The sequence below is a fragment of the Symphalangus syndactylus genome, chromosome X, assembly GCF_028878055.3.
Source record: "Symphalangus syndactylus isolate Jambi chromosome X, NHGRI_mSymSyn1-v2.1_pri, whole genome shotgun sequence".
Taxonomy (NCBI): Eukaryota; Metazoa; Chordata; class Mammalia; order Primates; family Hylobatidae; genus Symphalangus; species Symphalangus syndactylus.
In genome coordinates this window covers 17,724,325-17,745,858 of record NC_072447.2, presented here as the reverse complement: position 1 = coordinate 17,745,858, position 21,534 = coordinate 17,724,325, and the positions used below count along the sequence as shown (strand labels likewise).

At 47.2% G+C, this 21,534-nt stretch overlaps 1 protein-coding gene across 2 annotated transcripts in view; it reads left to right on the top strand.

Moving 5' to 3' along the window:
- PRKX (protein kinase cAMP-dependent X-linked catalytic subunit) overlaps positions 1-21,534 on the top strand; it is a 110,304-nt gene that overhangs the window by 36,550 nt on the left and 52,220 nt on the right. For both annotated transcript variants that reach the window (XM_055267609.2, XM_055267610.2), the window contains exon 2: positions 2,627-2,795. In XM_055267609.2, coding sequence (XP_055123584.1) covers positions 2,627-2,795 — 169 coding nt within the window. The remainder of the gene's footprint in view (positions 1-2,626; positions 2,796-21,534) is intronic.

Genomic DNA, 21,534 nt, shown 5'->3' with positions numbered 1-21,534 from the left:
AGAGACCCTGTCTCAAAAAAAAAAAAAAAAAAAAAAAAAAAGACAAAGCAATATAATGTGATCTACCCTCTAAGCAAATTTTCATATATAAATTTCACTATTGTATATGTGAGATATTTATATATAAAATTTCATCTATCAGTTCAGTATTGTTAACTATATGAACTAGGTGTATGGTGGATCTCCATGGTTTATTTATCTTGTTCAACTAAAACTTTGTATCCTTTGACAAATATATTTCCTCTTCCCCTTCAAGCCCTATCCTCTGATAACTACCTCTCTACTCTCTGCTTCTACGAGTTTGACTATTGTAGATTCTGCATTAGTCCATTCTCACGCTGCTAATAAAGACATACCTGAGACTGGTTAATGTATAAAGGGAAGAGGTTTAATGGACTCACAGTTCCACATGGCTGCGGAGGTTCCCACAGTCATGGCGGAAGGTAAAAGGAGGAACAAAGTCACGTCTTACATGGCAGCAGGCAAGAAGAGAGCGTGAGCAGGGAAACTCCCATTTATTAAAACATCTGATCTCGTGAGACTTATTCACTGTCAGGAGAACAGCATGGTAAAAACCCACCCCCATGATTCAGTTACCTCCCACCTGGTCTCTCCCACAACACGTGGGGATTATGGGAGCCACAATTCAAGATTAGACTTGGGTGGGGACACAGCCAAACCATGTCAGATTCCTTGTATAAGTGAGATCATGCGATATTTAATATTTGTTTTTCTGTGCCTAGCTTATTTCACTGAACAAAATGGCCTCCAGTTCCATTCATGTTGCTGCAAATGCCAGAGTTTCCTTCTTTTTTAGGGCTGAATGGTATTCCATCATGTATATGTACCATGTTTTCTTTATCCGTTTGCCCTTGGACGGACACTGAGGTTGTTTCCATGTCTTGGCTGTTGTGAATAGTGCTGCCATAAACATGGGAGTGCAGGTGTCTGGAAGATCCTGGTTCTCTTGGGTTTTGCAATCTAGCATAAAGCAGGCACAGGAGTATCAGCAAATGAATGGATAGGTAAATGGATCAATATTGATTAGTGAGATTTGCTCGTCAACAGATGTTGGTTCCTCAGAAGGATACGCTTCCAAACCATCCTTTCTCTGAATGTCAGTTTCTGAGAAGCCTCCTCTGCTGTTTGGGGTGGGTGTGATCACATAATACGGGAGGGCAGTTTTGTTTTAGTTGCTCATCTCTGTCTGCAGCTGTGAATGGGCTGTCTAAAAATATTGCTGAGGAATGACATGCATGTCAGTAAGGGGCTGCTGACGCTGGGATCAAAGTAGATCAAAGGCAATTTAGGGATACTCTAGAAATCCTGCATCAGTTGCAGTGGCTCATGCCTGTAGTCCCAGCACTTTGGGAGGCCGAAGCAGGAGGATCGCTTGAGCCCAGGAGTTCAAGGCTAGCCTGAGCAACGTAGTGTGACCCCCTCTCTACGAAAAGTACAAAAAGTAACCGGGTAGGCTGAGGCGGGAAGATTGCTTGAGCCCAGGAGGTAGAGGCTGCAGTGAACTGTGATGGCGCCACTGCACTCCAGCTTGGGCGACAGAGTAAACTCATTCGTTCCATTAACCCAAGAACATTTATGCTACGTGGCGAATATTTCAATATGTGTGTGAACACATGCACACCTTGTAGGATCAGTGTGTTACAGGAAGAGGAGGAGGATGAAGAGGAAGAAGAGGAGAAGGAGGAGGAGAAAGGAGGAGGAGGAACAAGCAAAGCTTGTTTAGAGATTTTGATTTTCTTTTATATCTCATTGACTATAAGATTTCTTTGTTTAGATGCACTCCAGTGGGAGGAAGAGGAGGGAGAGGAGGAGGAGATGGAGGAGGAGGAAGAAGTGGAAAAGAAAAGGAAGTAGAGGAGAAGGAAGAGGTGAAAGAGAAGGGGGAGAAGATTGAGGAAGAGAAAAAAGAGAAGGAAGAGATGGAGGAGGGGAAGGAGGAGAAGAGAGTGTTTGGATTGAAAATGTCCCAGCAGAATACAGTAGAGCTGTTGGTTTTCTTTTATATTTGTAGTGGTTGCAGTTGTTGTTGTTTTTTTTCTGTTTGTGGGCACCTATATAGCACTTCATCCCAACCCATGGCAGATTGTAGAATACGGACTCCGTACTTTGAGCAAGCCTTAATGTGCGTTAAGGAAACAGCCGTGTTGAGGAGGGCTGTGTGTTTTACACCCTGTCTGTATTTCAGATAAAACCAGAGAGCCTGAAGAGAAAAAGGCGTGTTATATAACTACATTTACTATTACTCTAATGCTTCTCCATGTGGGTGTGTGGGGTGTGTGGGCGTGCTCTCTGCAAAGACTGGTCTGCAGAAATTATGGCCAGTTTGTCCCCAAATTGAGGAACCATTCAGAGGCAGATGTCTCTCTCTGTCTCCCTCTCTCTCCCTCTCTCTCTCTGCAATTTCTGTATTCAGTGGGAAATTCCAGGTGAGCGCCTCTCACTAAATGCCATCAGCCCACGTGTGCCATGACATTAAGTCTCTGAAAGTTTCACTTGGGGTCTGTGTTTGCTGTCCTGGTGCAGCCCCCCACTGATTGCATGGCTGCGGTGGTTTTTCCCTTTGTCAGGAGACTTAATGGCCTCTGTCGATTTCTTCTCTCTCCAGGCACTGGGACGTTCGGGCGGGTGCACCTGGTGAAGGAGAAGACAGCCAAGCATTTCTTCGCCCTCAAGGTGATGAGTATTCCCGACGTCATCCGTCTGAAGCAGGAGCAGCACGTACACAATGAGAAGTCTGTCCTGAAGGAAGTCAGCCACCCGTTCCTCATCAGGCTGTGAGTCCCCTCCTGAGGCCTCTCCCCACACACTCTCCCTAGACCCCTGTGTGTCTCTTATAAGAAGCTGGGTGGGCCGAGACCATGGCCTGCATGCAAAGCCTTAGGCCACAGCAGTCTCCACCTGTCAGGTCTTATCAGCCTCTGATCTCAGAGCTGGAATACCTCCAGGGCTCCTGACCTCCATGGCTGACCAGGTCCAAAAAGAAATGCTCTGTGTTCAGAAGTCCATGCCCAAGGCCCCTTGCTCCTCTCCTGAGTGAGCCAAGTATCTCTGCCTGGAAAAGGATGCAAGAATCTTTGTCTCCTCACCTCCTTGGGTTCTGCATCTGTAGCTCTTGGCAGAACTGGTTAAGTTGGTTTTTAAGGGACCACAGTCACGTGGATGGGGCTGGGCTTCAGGTTTCGTTGGGTTTCTAGTTGACTGTGGATGAGAGATATCCCATTTAGATGCAGCCCACACACTTCCAGCTGATGGTACACAACGATCTTATGTCCTAGGGTAGGTGTGTTAGTCCATTCAGGCTGCTATAACAAAGGATCTTAGACTCGGTAATTTACAAATGACAGACATTTGCCTCATGGTTCTGGAGGCTGGAAAGTCCAAGATCAAGACATGGTGGATTCAGTGTCTGGTGGGGACCTGCGTCCTGGTTGATAGATGGCGCCTTTTCGCTGTGTCCTCACATGGTGGAAGGGGTGAGGGATCTCTCTGGGGTCCCTTCTATAAGGGCACTCGTCCCATTCATGAGACTCCACCCTCATGACCTCCCAAAGGACACACCACCTAACACCATCACCTTGGGGGTGAGGATCCAACAGAGGGATTTGGGAGGACACAAGATATTCAGACCATTCCAGCAGGGTAATTCCATTTCCACCCAGGTGCCTTAGACGAGGATGTCCTGCGTGTCTCTCCTTTCCCTCCATGGGTGCCTTCCATCCAATTCCCACGTCTTCCCTCCGCTATCTTGCTACCATGCCTCTCCTGTCCACCTATCCATCTTCTGCTTTATCTGGGTCCCATCTCTCTGCCCTGATTTTCTGTACTGGCTTCCCTCCTACCTGGTCTTTCTCTCCCAGCCTTGCTCCCCTTGAAGACATTCCTCACTTTATAGCCTCACTGGTCCTCCCAGGTACCTCTGCAATGACCTGCCTCTCTCCTTTCATCCTCAGGGAACTCCTGAAGTGTCCCATATAAAGCCCCTGCAATGCAGCATCCTCCTACCAGTATCCTCATGGACTGGCCTCCTGCCACCACCTCCCTGCAGGAGAAGGTAGAAGGTGCTGTTCACACGCTCATTCCGGGTGTTCTCCCAGGCCACCCTTCTTTGACAGGCCTCCTTCTTTGCTCTCATCATTGTCCTTCACTTCCCCTATCTAAGAAACACCTACCTGTTTTCCCTCATTCACCTGCTGTCCCCGGGACACAGGGTGCCTCCCATCATGTTCTCGAAGCACCTCGTGTGTACTGGAACAAGTGCCTTCTCCTCTAGACCCAATGCTGCCTGAGCTCCGAACAAAATCATATGCAGAGGATGCACGCGGTGGCTCACACCTGTAATCCCAGCACTTTGGGAGGCTGAGGCAGGTGGATCACCTGAGGTCAGGAGTTCCAGACCAGCCTGGCCAACATGGCGAAACCCCGTCTCTACTAAAAATACAAAAATTAGCCGGGTGTGGTGGTGCACACCTGTAGTCCCAGCTACTCGGGAGGCAGAGGCAGGAGAATTGCTTGAATCCAGGAGGCTGACGTTGCAGTGAGCCGAGATCGTGCCACTGCACCCCAGCCTGGGCGACAAGAGTGAGACTCTGTCTCAAAAAAAAAAACAAAAGAGTTCTTTTGAAGGCTGGGCTTGTGGGTGGGACCCTTCCCTTTCTCGTTTGCTTCGTTGCATCTTTCTGTGGCTTGCAGGTGTCCTAAGCGTGATATTGTGGGGTGTGCCTGAAAGCTTGGGTGAGGGGCTCCAGTTCTGGGGATTCCACCCTGTTGATGGTCGAATTGTGCCTCCTGAAAAGATAGTTGAAATCCTCACCTCTGGCTCCTGTGAATGGAATTGGAATGCTATTTGGACATAGGGTCTTTGCAGATGTAATTAAAATGCAAGTGGCCAGGCACAGTAGCTCATGCCTGTAACGGTAGCACTTTGGGAGGCTGAGGTAGAAGGACCACTTGAGCCCAGGAGTTTGAGACCAGCCTGGGCAACATAGCAAGACTCAGTTTCTACAGAAAATTAAACAATTAGTCAGGTGTGGTGGTGCATACCTGTGCTCCCAGCTACTGGGAAGGATGAGGCAAGAGGATTGCTTAAGGCCAGGAGCTCGAGGCTGCATTGAGCTGTGATGGCACCACTGCACTCAAGACCCTGTTTGTAAAAACAAAACAAAAAAATTACAAATGAAATGCGAGTAGGATGGGCTGATGCTGCTGTACGGTGTGCTTTTAACCTTGTGTGACTGGTGTCCTTACGAGAAAAGGAAGGAGACGCAGACACAGAGACGGCCGAACACCGAGAGGAGGACACCTTGTGAGGATAGAGTTAGAGGTTGGAGGAATGGTGCATCTCCAAGCCAGGGGACCCCAAGGATTGCCGGCTACTCCCAGAACCTGGGAGAGAGGCCAGGGACAGATTCTCCATCAGAGCCTGCAGAAGGACCAACCCCACCAACACCATCGTGCTGAACTTTGGATCTGGGGCTGCAAAGTCATGAGAGGATACCTGTCTTTCTTTCTTCCTTTCCTTGTCCTTTTTTTTTTTTTTTTTTGAGACAGAGTCTTGCCCTGTCACCCAGGCTGAAGTGCAGTGGCACAATCTCGGCTCACTGCAGCCTCCGCCTCCCAAGTTCCAGCGATTCTCCTGCCTCAGCCTCCCGAGTAGCTGGAACTACAGGCATGCGCCACAATGCCCAACTCACTTTTGTATTTTTAGTGGAGATGGGGTTTCACTCTTCTTTCTTTCTCTTTTCTCTTCTTTTTTTCTTTTCTTCCCTCCCTCCTCCCTCCCTTCTCTCTCTGTCTCTTTCTCTCTCTTCTCCTCTCCTCTCTTCTTTCTCTCTTTCCTTTTCTCTCTCTTTCTCTCTTTCCCTCCCATCCTCCCTTCCTTTCTTCCTTTCTTCATTTCTCTTTCTTTCTTGACTGGGTCTCACTCCTTCTTGCCCAGGCTGGAATTCAGTGGCACAATCATGGCCCACTGCAGCCTCTACCGCCTCCCAACTAGCTGAGACTACAGGTATATGCCACCATGCCTGACTAACTTTTAAAAGTTTTTGTAGGATGAGGTCTTGCTGTGTTGCCCAGGCTGGTCTCAAACTCCTGGCCTGAAGCAATCCCCCGGCCTCAGCCTCCCAAAGTGCTGGGATTGCAGGTGTCAGCCACTGCACCTGGACTGAGAAGGCATGTCTGTTGTCTGCCGCGTCCCCCCGCCCCAACCCCCAGTTTGTGGTACTTTGTTAATGATAGCCCTCAGGAACTCACAGCCCCTGCGCCTCCTGGAGCAGGAGAGCAGCCGAGACGATGGGCTCCTGAGTACTCTACAGTTTAGAAACCTAAAATCCCACAGAAGCACCGCATGGACATGGGAGTGGCCGGAGTATACAAGTGAGAGAATTCCCCAGGATGGAATTCTTGAGCTCCCGCAAGTTAAAAAATAGGGAGGAGCTTGCAGAACAGAGCTTTAGTTAGATAGTTCTCCTTTCTTCAAGCCAGGATAGCTCAAGACTGTTTTCCTTGGCAGATAAGGTGGATTCCTGTGGGACATGGATTCTGATTTTGATATTCCCTGCTTTCAATTAAGGAACAAAGTCGTTTATATTTCTTAAGTCTTATAGAAAGCCCTAGAGACTTTAGAAATTCTATCCGAAGTTACCTATGCTGGTTTATTTTTATCTTTTATATAAAAAAGTATATATATATAGATTTACATTTAGAGACGGGTTTTGCTCTGTGGCCCATCTTGGAATGCAGCGGTGCAATCACGGCTCACTGCAGCCCCAACCTCCCGGGCTTAAGCCATCCTCCTGCCTCAGCCTCCAGAGTAGCCGGGACTACAGGCACCCACCACTACACCGTGCTAATGTTTTTATTTATTTTTAATTTTTAAAAAACATATGTATATATTTTTCACAACCTCTTTGGTGAAGATAATGTTTTTGTTTTTTTTCGATGAACAGGGTCTTGCTATGTTGCCCAGGCTGGTCTTGAACTTTAGGCTCAAGCAATCCACTTGCCTTGGCCTCCTGGCATGCTGGGATTACAGGTGTGCACCACCACACCTACCTCATTTTAAAATTTTCTGTAGAGATGGGATCTTACTTTGCTGCCCAGGCTGGTCTCAAACTCCTGGGCTCAAATGATCTTGCCACCTCTGCCTCCCAACATGCTGAGATTACAGATGCGAGCCACCATGCCTGGCCTATTTCTAACTTTTAAGGAATGAAATTTCTCTGCACCATGACAGCTTTTGAAGAGGACATTTTGGATGCTTCATGGGTTGTCCTTTGCCCATACAGCTCACCGGCTCCTCTGAGTGCTGGTTACAGTCGAATGTGAGCTGTTATTTGTATGTCAGGTCCGCCTGGTGGTGTTGCCAAAAAGCATGAATTTTTCCTCATTTAAAGTCTACACGGAATTTAAGGCCACTTTTGATATTATTCTCAGGAGGATTTTATTCAGTGTTTTGGGAAGACATGGCAGGAGCTCATTTCAGAATTCTCTGATTTGGGGCCGAGCTCAGTGGCTCACACCTGTAATTCCTGCGTTTTTGGAGGCCAAGGCGGGAGGATCACTTGAGACCAGGAGTTCCGGAGCAGCCTGGGCAAAATAGTGAGATCTCGTCTCTTAAGAAAAAAAATTAAAAAGAAAATTCTAGCCTGGCCAATATGGGGAAACCCTGTCTCTACTACAAATACAAAAATTAGCTGGGCGTGGTGGTGCACGTCTGTAACCCAGCTACTTGGGAGGCTGGGGCACTAGAATCTCTTGAGCCTGGGAGGCAGAGCTTGCAGTGAGCCAAGATCATGCCACTACACTCCAGCCTGGGTGACAGAGCAAGACTTTATCTAAAAAAAAAAATAAAAAATAAAAATAAATAAATAAATACATTTCTTTGATTTTGAAATAATGCAGAAAACAAGGCAAGCCCTGAAGTCCACGGCTCTCGTGAAAAGTTTTGGATCTAGGGAAGTGATTGTCAACAATGAGCCTTTAAAGACTTAATGGTGATAGCAATTTACAGGTAACTTTTCCCAAAAAATTACAGAAACTGAGTTTGCCACTTGGGCATGTTGACTCACATTTATAATCCCAGCATTTTAGGAAGCTGAGGTGGGAGTGTCCCTTGCGCCCAGGAGTTTGAGAACAGCCTGGGCAACATGGCAAGACCCTGTCTCTACAAAAAGTACAAAATTAGCTGGGTGTGGTGGGGGTGCCTGTAGTTCTTGCTACTCAGGAGGCTGAGGTGGGGGATCTCTTGAACCTGGGAGGTGGAGACTGTAGGGAGCCAAGATTGTGCCACTGCACTCCAGCCTGGGGGACAGAGCAAGACCCTGTCTCAAAAAAGAATCTGAAAAACAATGTGGACTTGGAGGGGGTGATGTAACTTAGCCCATGAGACCTCCCTAGTGACTTGCTGAGAATTGATCTTTCAGTGCCCTGCAGTATTATGATAACCTGCTACAGCATTTTGCTTTTTCTGTGCATTAACACTTTAGGGACCAAGTGGCTTTAAGAACTGGATTAAAGTTCATCCAGTGCATTCAGACACTTGGCATTCCCTGTACATAACACGAGAGAGCACGCTGGGTCTGGCCAGCCCCATGGATAAGATGCTGGAGGGTGTCCAGCGTTGCATGCTGAGGAGCATGTCTTAGAGGAGAATCCTAGATCCTCTGTGAAGAATGAATTTCATCCTCCCAGCTGTGCAGCTTCTCTTCTAAATGTAAGTTGCCTTGCTCAACATCTGCTTCCCATACTGGCAGTTTTAGGCCTTGGACTTCTTGATGAAAGTATAAAACAAGGACTTTCAGTGGAGCTGCCTCACATTTATGGCTGCAGGAGTCTGTGGGGTGGGGCCATCCTGCACACCTCAGGGTGTTGCGGAGTGTCCCTGGGCTCCACCCACCACGGGCCAGGAGCAGCAACCTCAGTTATGAAAAGCAGAAATGTCTCCATACATAACCAAGTGTTCCTTCAGGGAGGGAGGGCAAAGTTTTCTCCACTAGTGAACCACTGTGATAGACAGATGACCGACAGAGAGAGATGATAGATACGATAGGTAGGTGTATGTTGAGATGGATAGGTGATAGCTAATAGATATTAAGATAGGTGTAAATGATGGGTGATTGGTAGGTGAGTAGATAGATGATGGGTAGCTAATAGATGATATTAAGATAGGTGATAGATAATAGATACTAATATATACAGCTATAGATGATAGATGATATTGAGGTGGGTAGGTGATTGATTGATAGATTAATGACCGATTGCATATAGGCAGAGCTCTCATGCTAAAAGAGAGTTTCTCAACCTCAGCAGTGCTGACACACGGGGCGGGATCATGGAGGACTCTGGTGGGGCATCCTGTGCACTGCAGGGTGTTGAGCAGCGTCCCTGGACTCCACCCAGCAGATGCCAAGAGCACCCATCCCGTCTGTGACGAGTATCTAAAGATGTCTCTAGATATTGCTAAGTTCCCCCTATGGGGGGACAGAAAGTTATCCCCAGTTGTGAACCACTGTGACAGATAGTTGATAGATGGATGGATGGATGGATGGATGGAGATCAATATTGAGACAGATATTTGATAGATGACAGATATTGAGGTAGATGATAGCTATAGATGATAGGTGGTTGATAGATATTGAGATAAGTGATTGATAGATGATAGCTATAGATGATAGCTGATAGATAGATAGCTGGTAGCTATAGATGGTAGATGGTTGATAGATATTGAGATAGATAGGTGATTGATTGATAGATTGATGATAGAACGTATTAGTAGAGTTTCTCAACCTCAGCACTGCTGACATTTGGGGCTGGAGGATTCTCTGTGGTGGGACCGCCCTGTGCACTGTAGGGTGCTGAGCAGTGTCTCTGGGCTCCACCCACCAGATGCCTCTAGCACCCCCACTCCAGTGTGACAGCCAAAGATGTCTCCAGACATTGTCCAGTGTTTATTGCGGGGAGCGGAATCAGCCCCGTTGACACCCACTGTAGCGGATGCACAGACAGATAACTACCTGTGCGTGTGGAGTCCCTTTCTCCCTTTTCTGCCCCAGCGCCTGAGCCTGCAGCCCCACTCTTCTGTATGATTGATTGGCTTATGGGCCAAACAGTGCTTCCAGTGCCATATTATCTATGGCACAGCAGCTGAGCCAAGCCAGTGGGTTTGGTCTGTGGTTGCAGGGCTTAGCCAGCTTCTTCTACAGAACTTGGAAGGCAAGAGGTCTCTCCACTCCGGGCCACATCCTTCTAGTTCCTGGATGACCGCTCGTTTCTCCATGGAGAGGAGTTCATGCCAGGACCTCTTCTTCGGGGAGAGTGGATGCATCTCTTGGAAACATCTTTTTTTAAAGTCTGCGGACTTGAGTGTGGTCCCCACTGTCATTGGTACTTGTTGGGGATAGGAGTAAAATCATTCCTTTGTTTTCCTGAGAGTTCAGGAAGAAAGAACACCATGTTCTCTCCTTTTATTTATTTATTTATTTTGCTGTCTATTTGAATTTTAAAAGCAAAAATCTAGAAATAGTGCTTCTTGCTCTGTCATCACTGCCTGCAAAGCACAGAGACCAGAGTGAAGGCAGGCATCTCCTGGGTCTTCTCTTCCTCTTCTTTGTCCAAAAATGATACATTGCATGTTTAGTATTTGGGGCAAAGCAGATGCTTCAAAAAGGGAGGCTTATTTTATTATCTATATTTTTCTTTTTTATTATTTTTTACCTTTATTCCCTTTTTCTATGTATGAAAAGGGAGGTTTAAATTCTTGCAAGAGAATGCAATTGTGTCTTCTGAATAGAGTTTTCTGTTTGATGCCAAGCCTTCCAGTGCCTTGGTCTGAGGAGAACTGCGTAGGGTGAGAAGAGTCCCAGTGATACGTGGAAAAGGGGCCTTACCAGCTTTGGAGGGCAAGAGGTAGGGGGTGAAGATGCAGTGGACACCTAAGGAGAATTTTGCAGGAGGAGTAGGGGTTTATTGGCTGAAAGGGGTGGGTGGTGGAAAATCATTCTAGACAGGGAGTGACACGGAAGCCATGGGTCGCTACGGGGCAGGAGGGACATGGGGAGAAACTCAAATCTGAGTTCAGCCAGGAGGTGGACACAGGAATGCAGTGAGCTTAGATGTGTAGGAGACTGCCATGGGGACTGGGGTATGAGGAAGGACCGGCTCTGGCTCAGCTGTGCATTTGGGCTGCTGGACAGTGAGAAAATCCAAGGAGAGAGAGTGCATTCCAATTTGGGAAACTTTGAGGGCAAAACATCTGCAGCAACTGTCTCAGAAGAGAGCCTGAGGCAGGGTCCTTGGAGGGAGGAAGCCACAGGTGGATGGAGCCACCAAGGGCTGCTAGGTCACCTTGGTTAAGGGCTAGTTGCAGTGCAGCCAGGTCGGAAAATAGAGCCGTTCCGGAGCCTCGCGTGGCGTAGAGAGATGTTGGAGGAGATGGGATGATGATGGCTCATTTTCTTCTTCTCACCACAAAAGCCCAGCTTTATGGCAGCCTCTGGAGAGAGGAGGACCAACTTCTACGTTAGCCATCTCCAAATTATTGAGGCTGATTTGCCTGTTCATAAAAACAAAAACAAAAGCAAAAAAATCCCTTCGAGGAGAAGCCATCCCTGCAGACCCTGCAAGTAAAAGACAGCAGATCAGCTTCGCGGATGGACAATTGCTGCTCTCAGCTAAAGATGAGGACAGAGCTGCTCAGCCGAGGTCACTGGAGAGGAGGGGAGGGGACGACATTGACTCTTTCTTCATGTTGACTTTTTCCCCCATTGGTAGATTCATAGATTGCTCTCTATGCTGGAAGACATTCTTTAAAATTTAATTTTTTTATTTTGTTAACATATATCACGTAACGGTTTACCATTTTAACTTCCTTTTTTTTTTTTTTTTAAAGAAATAAGGTCTTGCTCTGTTGCCCAGGCTGCAGTGTGCTGGTGCAATCATGGCCCACTGCAGCCTCAATCTCCTGGGCTCAGGTGATCCTCCTGCCTCAGCCTCCCAAGTAGCTGGGACTACAGGTGCGCACTACCACGCCTGGCTAATTTTTTAATTTTTGGTAGAGACAGGGTCTTGCTGTGTTGCACAGGCTGATCTCCAACTACCAGGCTCAGGCAGTCCTCCTACCTCAGGCTCCCAAGTTGAGCTGGGACTACAGGCACATGCCACCATGCCCAGTTAATATTTTAATTTTTGGCAGACATGTGATCTTGCTTTGTTGCCCAGGCTGTTCTCAAACTCCCTACCTCACTCAATCCTCCTGCCTTGGCCTCTCAAAGTGCTGAGATTACAGGCATGAGCGTCCATGCCCAGCCTCATTTTAACCATTTTTAAAATGTACAGTTCACGGCTGGGCGTGGTGGCTCACACCTGTAATCCCAGCACTTTGGGAGGCTGAGGCGGGTGGATCACGAGGTCAGGAGATCGAGACCATCCTGGCTAACACGGTGAAACTCCGTCTCTACTAAAAATACAAAAAAATTAGCCGGGCATGGTGGCAGGCGCCTGTAGTCCCAGCTACTTGGGAGGCTGAGGCAGGAGAATGGCATGAACCCGGGAGGCGGAGTTTGCAGTGGGCCAAGATTGCACCACTGCACTCCAGCCTGGGCAACAGAGTGAGACTCTCTCTCAAAAAAAAAAAAAAAAAAAAAAAAAGTACAGTTCACTACTCGGGAGGCTGAAGCAGGAGGATCACTTCAACCCGGGAGGTGGAGATTGCAGTAAGCTGAGATTGTGTCACTGCACTCTATCCTGCGCAATAGAGTAAGACTCTGTTTCAAAACAAAAAACAAAACACAATTTAGTGGCATGGAGCACATTTATGTTTCTGTGCAACCGCCACCCCATCCCCATCCCTATCCCCATCCCCATCCCCATCCCCATCCATCTCCAGAACTCCTTTTCATCTTCCCCAACTGAAACTCTGTCCTCGTGAAATACGCCCTATTGCCCTTCCCTCCAGCCCTGCCCTGGCAACCTCGCTCGTACTCTCTGCTCTGTGAATTTGGTGATTCTAGGAACCTTATATGGGCAGAATCATACGGCATTTGTCCTTTCGTGACTGGCTTCTTTCAGTTACTGTAATGTCCTTCAGATTCCCCCGTCCTGTAGAAAGGAATTTCCCTCCTCCCTAAGCCCGAGTACTATTCCATCGTATAGAGGATACAGCGTGTTGTGTTTACCCATTCATTCATCCATGGACACTGGAGTGCCTTCTACCTCTTGGCTGTAGTGAATAATGCTGCTATGAACAAGGTTCGGCAAGTATCTGTTCCAGTGCCTGCTTTCAGCTGCTTGAATACATTGTTTTAATTTATTATTATTATTTTTTTGAGATGGAGTCTCGCTCTGTCACCCAGGCTGGAGTGCAGTGGTGTGATCTTGGGTCACTGCAACCTCTGCCTCCTGGGTTCAAGCGATTCTTCCACCTCACCCTCCTGAGTAGCTGGGATTACAGGCATGCACCAGCACCCCCAGCTAATGTTGTATTTTTAGTAAATATGGGCTTTCACCTTGTTGACCGGGCTGATCTGGAATTCCTGACCTCAGGTGATCTACCGGCCTGGGCCTCCCAAAGTGCGGGGATTACAGGCGTGAGCTACCATGCCTGGCCCCTCGAATACATTTTTAGTATTATAATTAGATGCCTTTCCCACTGATACAGGGCACCTGTGTGGTGTTTTTAGTTATGTATTTTTTTTTTTGAGGCTTGCCTCAAGTTTTCCTTTCTTCCATTCACCCTCCCTCATTGCCAGGTAACTATTTCACAGCCTGGTATGGATCCTTCTGTACTTTTCTTTGTGTTAAAAGTACACAAGCATGCACACAACACAAGCACACACGTGCACGTGCACACACACATGCACGCGCACATATATGCATGCACACACACGCGCGCACGCGCTCCATGCAGTTTTGGCCTCATGCCACTAGAGTATGCATCATTTTTGTCTCTTGTTTTCTTGGAGATCCCTCTGGGGTATTTTGAGGAGGAGAAGTTGTGTTATTATTGTGTTGTTAATTTTTAGACATTCAGCGATACACGTGGAGGTTTGGTACATGGATGTATTGTGTTGCGATGAGCTTTGGGCTTCTAGTGTACACCTTACCCGAATAGTGAACACTTTACCCGATAGGTAATTTCTTAGCCCTCAACCCCTTCCCAGCCTTCCCCTTTTGGGAGTCCCCGTATCTCTTATTTCCATATCTATGTGCATGTGGACCCACTGTTGCGCTCCCACTTGTGAGCGAGACTCTGCGGTATTGGACTTTCTATGTCTCAGTATTTTACTTAGGATAGTGCTTTCTAGTTCCATCCCTGTCGTTGCAAAAGACATGATTTTATTTTTTATGGCGGTGTTGATATACTACATTTTCTGTGGCTTTTATTTACTAAATTTTCTTTATCCAGTCATCTATTGGAATGGCTGTTATAAAAACTCAAAAAAATCCAGGCATGGTGGCCCACGCCTATAATCCCAGCACTTTGAGAGACCCAGGCAGGAGGATCGCTTGAGCTCAGGAGTTTTAGACCAGCCTGGGCAACATAATGAGACCCTGTCTCTACAAAAAGCTCAAAGAAATAGCAAGGGATGGTGTTGCATGCCTGCAATCACAGTTCTTCAGGAGGCTGAGGTGGGAGAATTGCTTGAGCTCAGGAGTTGAAGGCTGCACTGACCTATGATTGCACCACTGCACTCCAGCCTGTGCAACAACAGAGTGAGACCCTATCTAGGAAAAAAACAAAAAAGTAAGAAAACAACAGATGTCGGTGTGGAAGTGGAGGAAAGGGGCCGCGGATGCACTGCTGGTGCGGAGATGGTCTTCCAGTGCATGCAGCAGGGGAGGTGACCTCACTTCTCCTCGAGAGGAGCTCAGCTGTGCAAGGCAGAGTTGCAGAGGATGGGAGGGTGGATGTGACCCTAGGAGCAAGGCTGTGTGCCTGTGGGCATGTACTTCCCGGTGACGTTTCCTTGGACCCCGCAGTGGGAAACAGGAGCCCCTCTGCCCTCTCATTCCTCTTGCTCTGTATTTGCATTCGCTGTTTTGCTGGTCTCAAGATTCCCAAGTGCTGCTGCCAGCCCACGCCTTCAGCCTGCCAAGCTACACGTGTGTGCCCACTTGACCACTCTCTGAGCCTTCTGCTCAGATGCCTCTCACCAAAAATGAGTTCCTGCTCTTCCTCCTTGCCCCTCAGCTGCAGTCAGTTCCTCATTTGCACTTCCCCATTTCATAAGTGGTCCTTCCAGCTCTTGGGGCTCACCCAGGAACCATTTTTTATTCCTTTTCTTTGATTCTGCATTCACTGTAATCCTGAGTCCTGCCCTTTTAACCTTTTTTTTTTTTTTTTTTTTTTTTAAGAGATGTGGTCTTGCTGTCTCATCCAGGCTGGAGTGCAATGGTGCAATCGTGGCTCACTGCATCCTTGACCTCTTGGGCTCAAGAGATCCTCCCACCTCAGCCTCCCAAGTAGCCGGGACCACAAGTGCACACCACTATGTCCAGCTAATTGAATTTTTTTTTTTTTGTAGGGACAGGATCTCACTGTGTTGCTCAGGCTGGTCTCAAACTTGTAGTTTCAAGTGATTCTCCTGCCTCAGCCTCCTAAGTAGCTGGGATTATAGGTGCACACCACCATGCCTTGCCCCTTTCCAATTCTAAAACACATCTCCAGAGCCCATCCACATCGATGATGTCTTCACAGAAGCCGCCATAGCTTATCTAAATTCCCTCCCCTTCTCTCCATTGATCTCCGATCTCTGCTGAACTCACCCCTTCCTGCCGTATCAGCCCAAACCTTTCTGATGTGAAAATAGGCAGGGCGTAGTGGCTCATGCCTGTAATCTCAGCACTGTCAGAGGCTGAGGTGAGAGGATTGCTTGAGGCCAGGAGTTTGAGACCAACCTGGGCATCTTAGTGAGACCCCATCTCTAATTTTTTTTTTTTTTTTTTTTTTTTTTTTAAAAGACAGGGCCTTTCTCTGTTGCCCAGGATGGAGTGCAGTGGTGCCATCATAGTTCACTGCAGCCTCATTCTCCTGGGCCCAAGTTATCCTCCCCCCTCAGCCTCCCAGGTAGCTGGGACTATAGGCCTGCACCACCAAGCCTGGCTAATTTTTAAATTTTGGGGGTCTTGCTATGTTGCCCAGGCTGATCTTGAACTCCTGGGCACAAGTGATTCTGCTACCTCTGTCTCTCAAGTAGATAGGAGTACAGGTGCACATCACCATGCCCACCTAATTTTTAATTTTTTTTTTTTTTTTTTTTTTTTTTTTTTTTTTTTGAGACGGAGTCTCGCTCTGTCCCCCAAGCTGGAGTGTAGTGGTGTGATCTCGGCTCACTGCAAGCTCCACCTCCCAGGTTCACGCCATTCTCCTGCCTCAAGTAGCTGGGACTACAGGCGCCCGCCACCACACCCGGCTAATACTTTGTATTTTTAGTAGAGATGGGGTTTCATCATGTTAGCCAGGATGGTCTCGATCTCCTGACCTCGTGATCCACCTACCTCAGCCTCCCAAAGTGCTGGGATTACAGGCATGAGCCACCGCGCCCGGCCCTAATTTTTAATTTTTTTGTAGAGATGTGATCTTGCTTTGTTGCCTAGGCTGGTCTTGAGCTCCTGGGCTCAAGCGATCTGCCACCTTGGCCCCGCAAAGTGCCAGAATTACAGACATGAGCCACCGCACCTGGCCTCCAGCTTTCTTTTATGTCCCTCCCCAATCTTCCTTTGGCTTTCAGCTGTCGGGACAGAGATGTCCCCTGCCTCCCTGTCCCCACCTTCTACCTGGTCTTGCAAGACCCCTTCCAGCCATCCTTCCAAGTTTACTATGTAATGTCTGTTCCCCATCAAGCCTGCAAAGCTCATGACAGTCACAAGATCTGCCGTTCCTGATACTATGTACTGAGAACATTGCTTGGCACATAAGGGGCCCTTGTCCAAAACATCTGGAAACCAATAAAGAATGTGGCTGGTGAGTTACTGATTAATGTGTTGATGAATTCATTGATTCCTAGGCTAGTACGTACAGTAAGGGTTAGATCTTGAACATGCTTCTCATATCCATTGTGATAAACCCTCTTATCTTCTATCGCTTTTGAACTTTTATAGACTTGATGTCGGGGCAGAGTCCCGCAGTTAACTGGAATCACTGAACCGATGCATTGGTTTCTAATTTTCTAAATGCAGATTTGAAATCACCTGTGGTCACTAAACTCGACGAGTCAGTATCTCTTTGAACCTTTTGTTCCTTATCTTTAGTGATACCCAGCTCTGTACAAATTCTGTCCACGTAAGCAAAGTCTTTTTTTTTTTTTTTTTTTTCCCAGCTAGGGTCTGGCTCTGTCACTGAGGCTGGAGTGCAGAGGTTCAGTCATAGCTTCAACTCCTGGGCTCAGGCTGTTCTCCCGCCTCAGCCTGTTAAGTACCTGGGACTACAGGCCTGCACAACCACACCTGGCTAATCTTTTTATTTTTTGTAGAGACAGAGTCTCCCTATGTTGCCCAGGCTAGTCTCAAACTCTTGGTCTCAAGTGATCCTCCTGCCTCAGTCTCCCAAAGTGCTGGGATTACAGGTGTGAGCCACCACACTCGCCTGCAAAGTCTTACTGATAAAAGATTTGAAGGAAGGATGTGTCAGAGAACTTCTTTTTTCTTATAATATTTACTTAATCTTATTGATTTGGGGAAGGGCAAGAGAATCCCAGTTATCTAGATTTTTCTTTTTCTTAAAGGAATATGTTTTTACTTGCTACTCTCTTTGTAAACTGTTACTTCTTAAAGATGCTGAAGGGTGATCCTGCATTAGTGTATAGGTAAAATGATGTGTCCGTTTCATATATACTGATTAGGTGACTTTATTAAGCCTTGTGGTTTGTTGATGTTGATTTTACTGAGACACTTGTGGAACAGATGTATTTTCATACAACCTTACACATCTCAGTAGTTTTCCCTATTCACGCAGTAACTTTTTCTCCCCTGCTTTCCCTCCTCCTCACCCCACTTCTCCCCTCCCGTCCTTTCCTCTTCCCTTCCCTCCTCTTCTCGTTTGATACAAAGCCCTAACTCTCTTCCTCTACAGATCATCCTACCCATAGTTGAAATTGCAACTTCCCCTGCAAGCCAGGTGACCGAACCTGAGATCTTTGTATTGTCAGTGCTTGCATATTCTACATGCCTGTGTAATCCTCAAAGTTCTTTCATTCCTTGCTTCTAACCTACCCGAATCCTTCTAATCTCCCACCACGGTTAATTATCTCTGATGCTCCTGAAAGGTGACCTGCTGCTACATTGTGACAAGGTGATGCATTATTCTTAACAGGATCTGTGCAGATTATTATCCCAGAGTGGGGTAGATGGGGGAGGATACAGGATATATCCAAAGAATGTGTTGCAAACTAATTGATAGAGAGAGAGAGAGAGAGTGTGTGTGTGTGTGTGTGTGTGTGTAGGCATGCATCCATCTTTTTCTTACATATTTGAGCCATAGGGAAATAGAGCCATGTATATTCTCTTCAACCAAATTAACAGTTGTAGACAGTGGTCTTGCTATTGCTTTGACCATTTATGGTATTTTCAAGAGCTCAGTGTTACCCCCCAAATGTTCAGTATCACACCTTGGCTGGTCAGTTGTAGCTAAATTTTCCTTCCACCTTGCGCCCTGAAGAAATTTAGAAAGTCACCAGCTGACACAGAAGTTTATTGTAAAAGTTCACTAATACGATAGTATTTGGACCTTGGAAAATATTTCCCCACCAGAACAGTGAAATCATGGTTGTCTTCTAAGGTCATCCACAGAAGCACAGTTTGACTGTCGTGCATTTGAGATGCCATGCACTTAATCATGAAATATTTATGAGAGGAACATTCTTGCCCAACCAATAATGGTGCAAAGCAGAAAAATAGGGCATTTAGCGAGGAGAAAATGACTCGAGATAACAGCGATAAGATGGAAGGAATGTGGGTATGTGCTAGGTCTTTTAGAACTCTAACAGATTGCTCTAGAAAATAGCCACTACATACCAAAATTAGCCAGTCATGGTGGCATGCGCCTGTAATCCCAGCTACTCAGGAGGCTGAGGCGGGAGAATCACTTGAACTCAGGAGGCGGAGGTTGCAGTGAGCCAAGATCGTGCCATTGCACTCCAAGCCTGGGCGACAGAGCAAGACTGTCTCAAAAAACAAACAAACAAAAAAAAACCACTCCAACAAAATACTTCTCCTTCCTCATATACTCTCCCTGCTTCTTCCCTTTATGCCTCAAGACCACACATTTTGAACTTGCTGAGCTGTAAGAAGTGAATGGAGAGGTGGGATACAGGTGCGCAGCCTTCAGTAACTGAAGGAAAAAAAACAAAAGAAATTTCTAACCCTGAGCTTCCTGAGCTCCCTTCAGCCACCCAGCTGCTAAGGGGCAGGAAGCCAGCAGCAAGGTGGAGAGAGGAAGGCATTCCTGCAACCTGTATTTGTGGGTCATTAGTCCCCCAACTCCAGCATCATTGCAGAATCTGCAAATTTAAAAGTGCATTAGGTAAGAGCCTTTTTTATAAGAGGCCCATATTTTTGCTAATACATAAAAACATTGTGTTAGTCAAATAAATGTTCATTTAAAATTCACAGTAGCATGTGTCTATTTTTTTCTTCCTTTTAGAAATGGGGTCTTGCTCTGTCACCCAGGTTGGAGTACAGTGATGTTGTGATCATGGCTCATTGCAGCCTCCAATTCCTGGGCTCAAATGATCTTCCCACCTCAGCCTCCCGAATTGCTGGGACGCCACCATGCCTGGCTGATTCTTTTATTGTAGAGACGGGATCTTGCTGTGTTGCTCATGCTGCTTTTAAACATCTGGCCTCAAGTGATCCTCCTGCCTTGGCTTCCCAAAGTGCTGGAATGACAGGCATTGAGCCGCCATGCCCAGCCTGTGATTTTTCTTAGCATTAATCTCTGTGTCATTGCAAGCTGTCTCCCACGTCCTTGCCTTCATTCTACATTGTTTTGGTGGAATGGCCTGTGCTAGCAGACAAGAGCATCCGGTCGACCTTGAGCATCCTTCCCTGTCCTCAGGGAAGGTTTCCTGGGCATCGTTTTGTTTTCTTTGTACACCAGCAGGGTGCAGCTCATTTGAATGAGCTTGCAGGCGAGCGTCTGTGATAGCATCATGATCAGATGAGACAAAACTGGCATGGGTCCTGGTCATGGTTGAGGACCTTTATGCTCCTGATTCTACTGGGTGTCTTCTACTGGTGAAGGCTCATGTGCTCATGGGAACACAGGCATGCTGGGGTCTTCTGAGTCCTCTCCAAAAACAAAGCCCAGGTCAGGTACAGTGGCTCACGTTTGTAATCCCAGCACTTTGGGAGGACGAGGCGGGAGGATTGCTGGAGCCCTGAGTTCAAGACCAGCCTGGGCAACACAGTGAGACCCTGTCTCTACAAATAACAGTAATAAAAATTAGCCAGGCGTGGTGGCATGCACCTGTAGTCCTAGCTACTTGGGAGGCTGAGGTGGGAGGATTGCTGGAGCCTGGGAAGTTGAGGCTGCATGAGCCTTGACTGCACCACTGCACTCCAGCCTGGCAGACAGAAGAAGAACCTGTTTCAAAAACAAACAGACCGGGCACGGTGGCTGATGCCTGTAATCCCAGCACTTTTGGAGGCCGAGGCGGGTGGATCGCCTGAGGTCAGGAGTTCGAGACCAGCCTGGCCAACATGGTAAAGCCCCATCTCTACTAAAAATACAAAAATTAGCTGGGCATGGTGGTAGGCACCTGTAATCCCAACTACTTGGGAGGCTGAGGCAGGAGAATCGCTTGCACCCAGGAGGCGGAGGTTGCAGTGAGCCGAGATTGCACTGTTGCACTCCAGCCTGGGCAACAAGAGCAAAACTCTGTCTGAAAAACAAACAAACAAAAATCCCAAAGCCCTTAGTTCCAAATCTTGCCTCATACCCCACCCGTCCCATCTTTAGGTGAAAGCGTTCTTTCATTATCAGTGCGTATCTCTCCAAACTGTATTTGTAACTTGTGCTGAGATGTTGAATGCACAGATGCACCTCAGTATCTTCTGTTTCTTCTTTCATCCCTACCCCCACCTTCCTCAATCTCTCATTGCTGCGTTTTCTTCCATTAATCAACATCTTTGTAAGGAGAAGCACCTCAGGCAAGCTCCCACAAGCAAGTGCTTCGAAATACTTCATTTGGGGCTTTTTAAAAGGGCTACCTTTCCTAGCAGGTTTGGGATGCAGTCTGCTAGTTTATTAATTCTCAGGCTTAATGATAGTTCCAGGTTACTGAATCAGGTGTGATCTCTGAAGATGTCTGTGTTGTAGGTTGGTTAGTTAGTGCTGCCATAACAAAGTAGCATAGACAGTGTGGATTAAACAACACTGATTTATTGTTTTATAATTCTTGAGGCTAGAATTTTGAGAAGAACGTGTTAACAGGGCCGGTGCCTCCTGAGGCCTCTCTCCTGGGCTTGGAGACGCCGTCTTCTCCCTGTGTCCTCACGTGGTCATCCCTCTGTGTGTGTCTG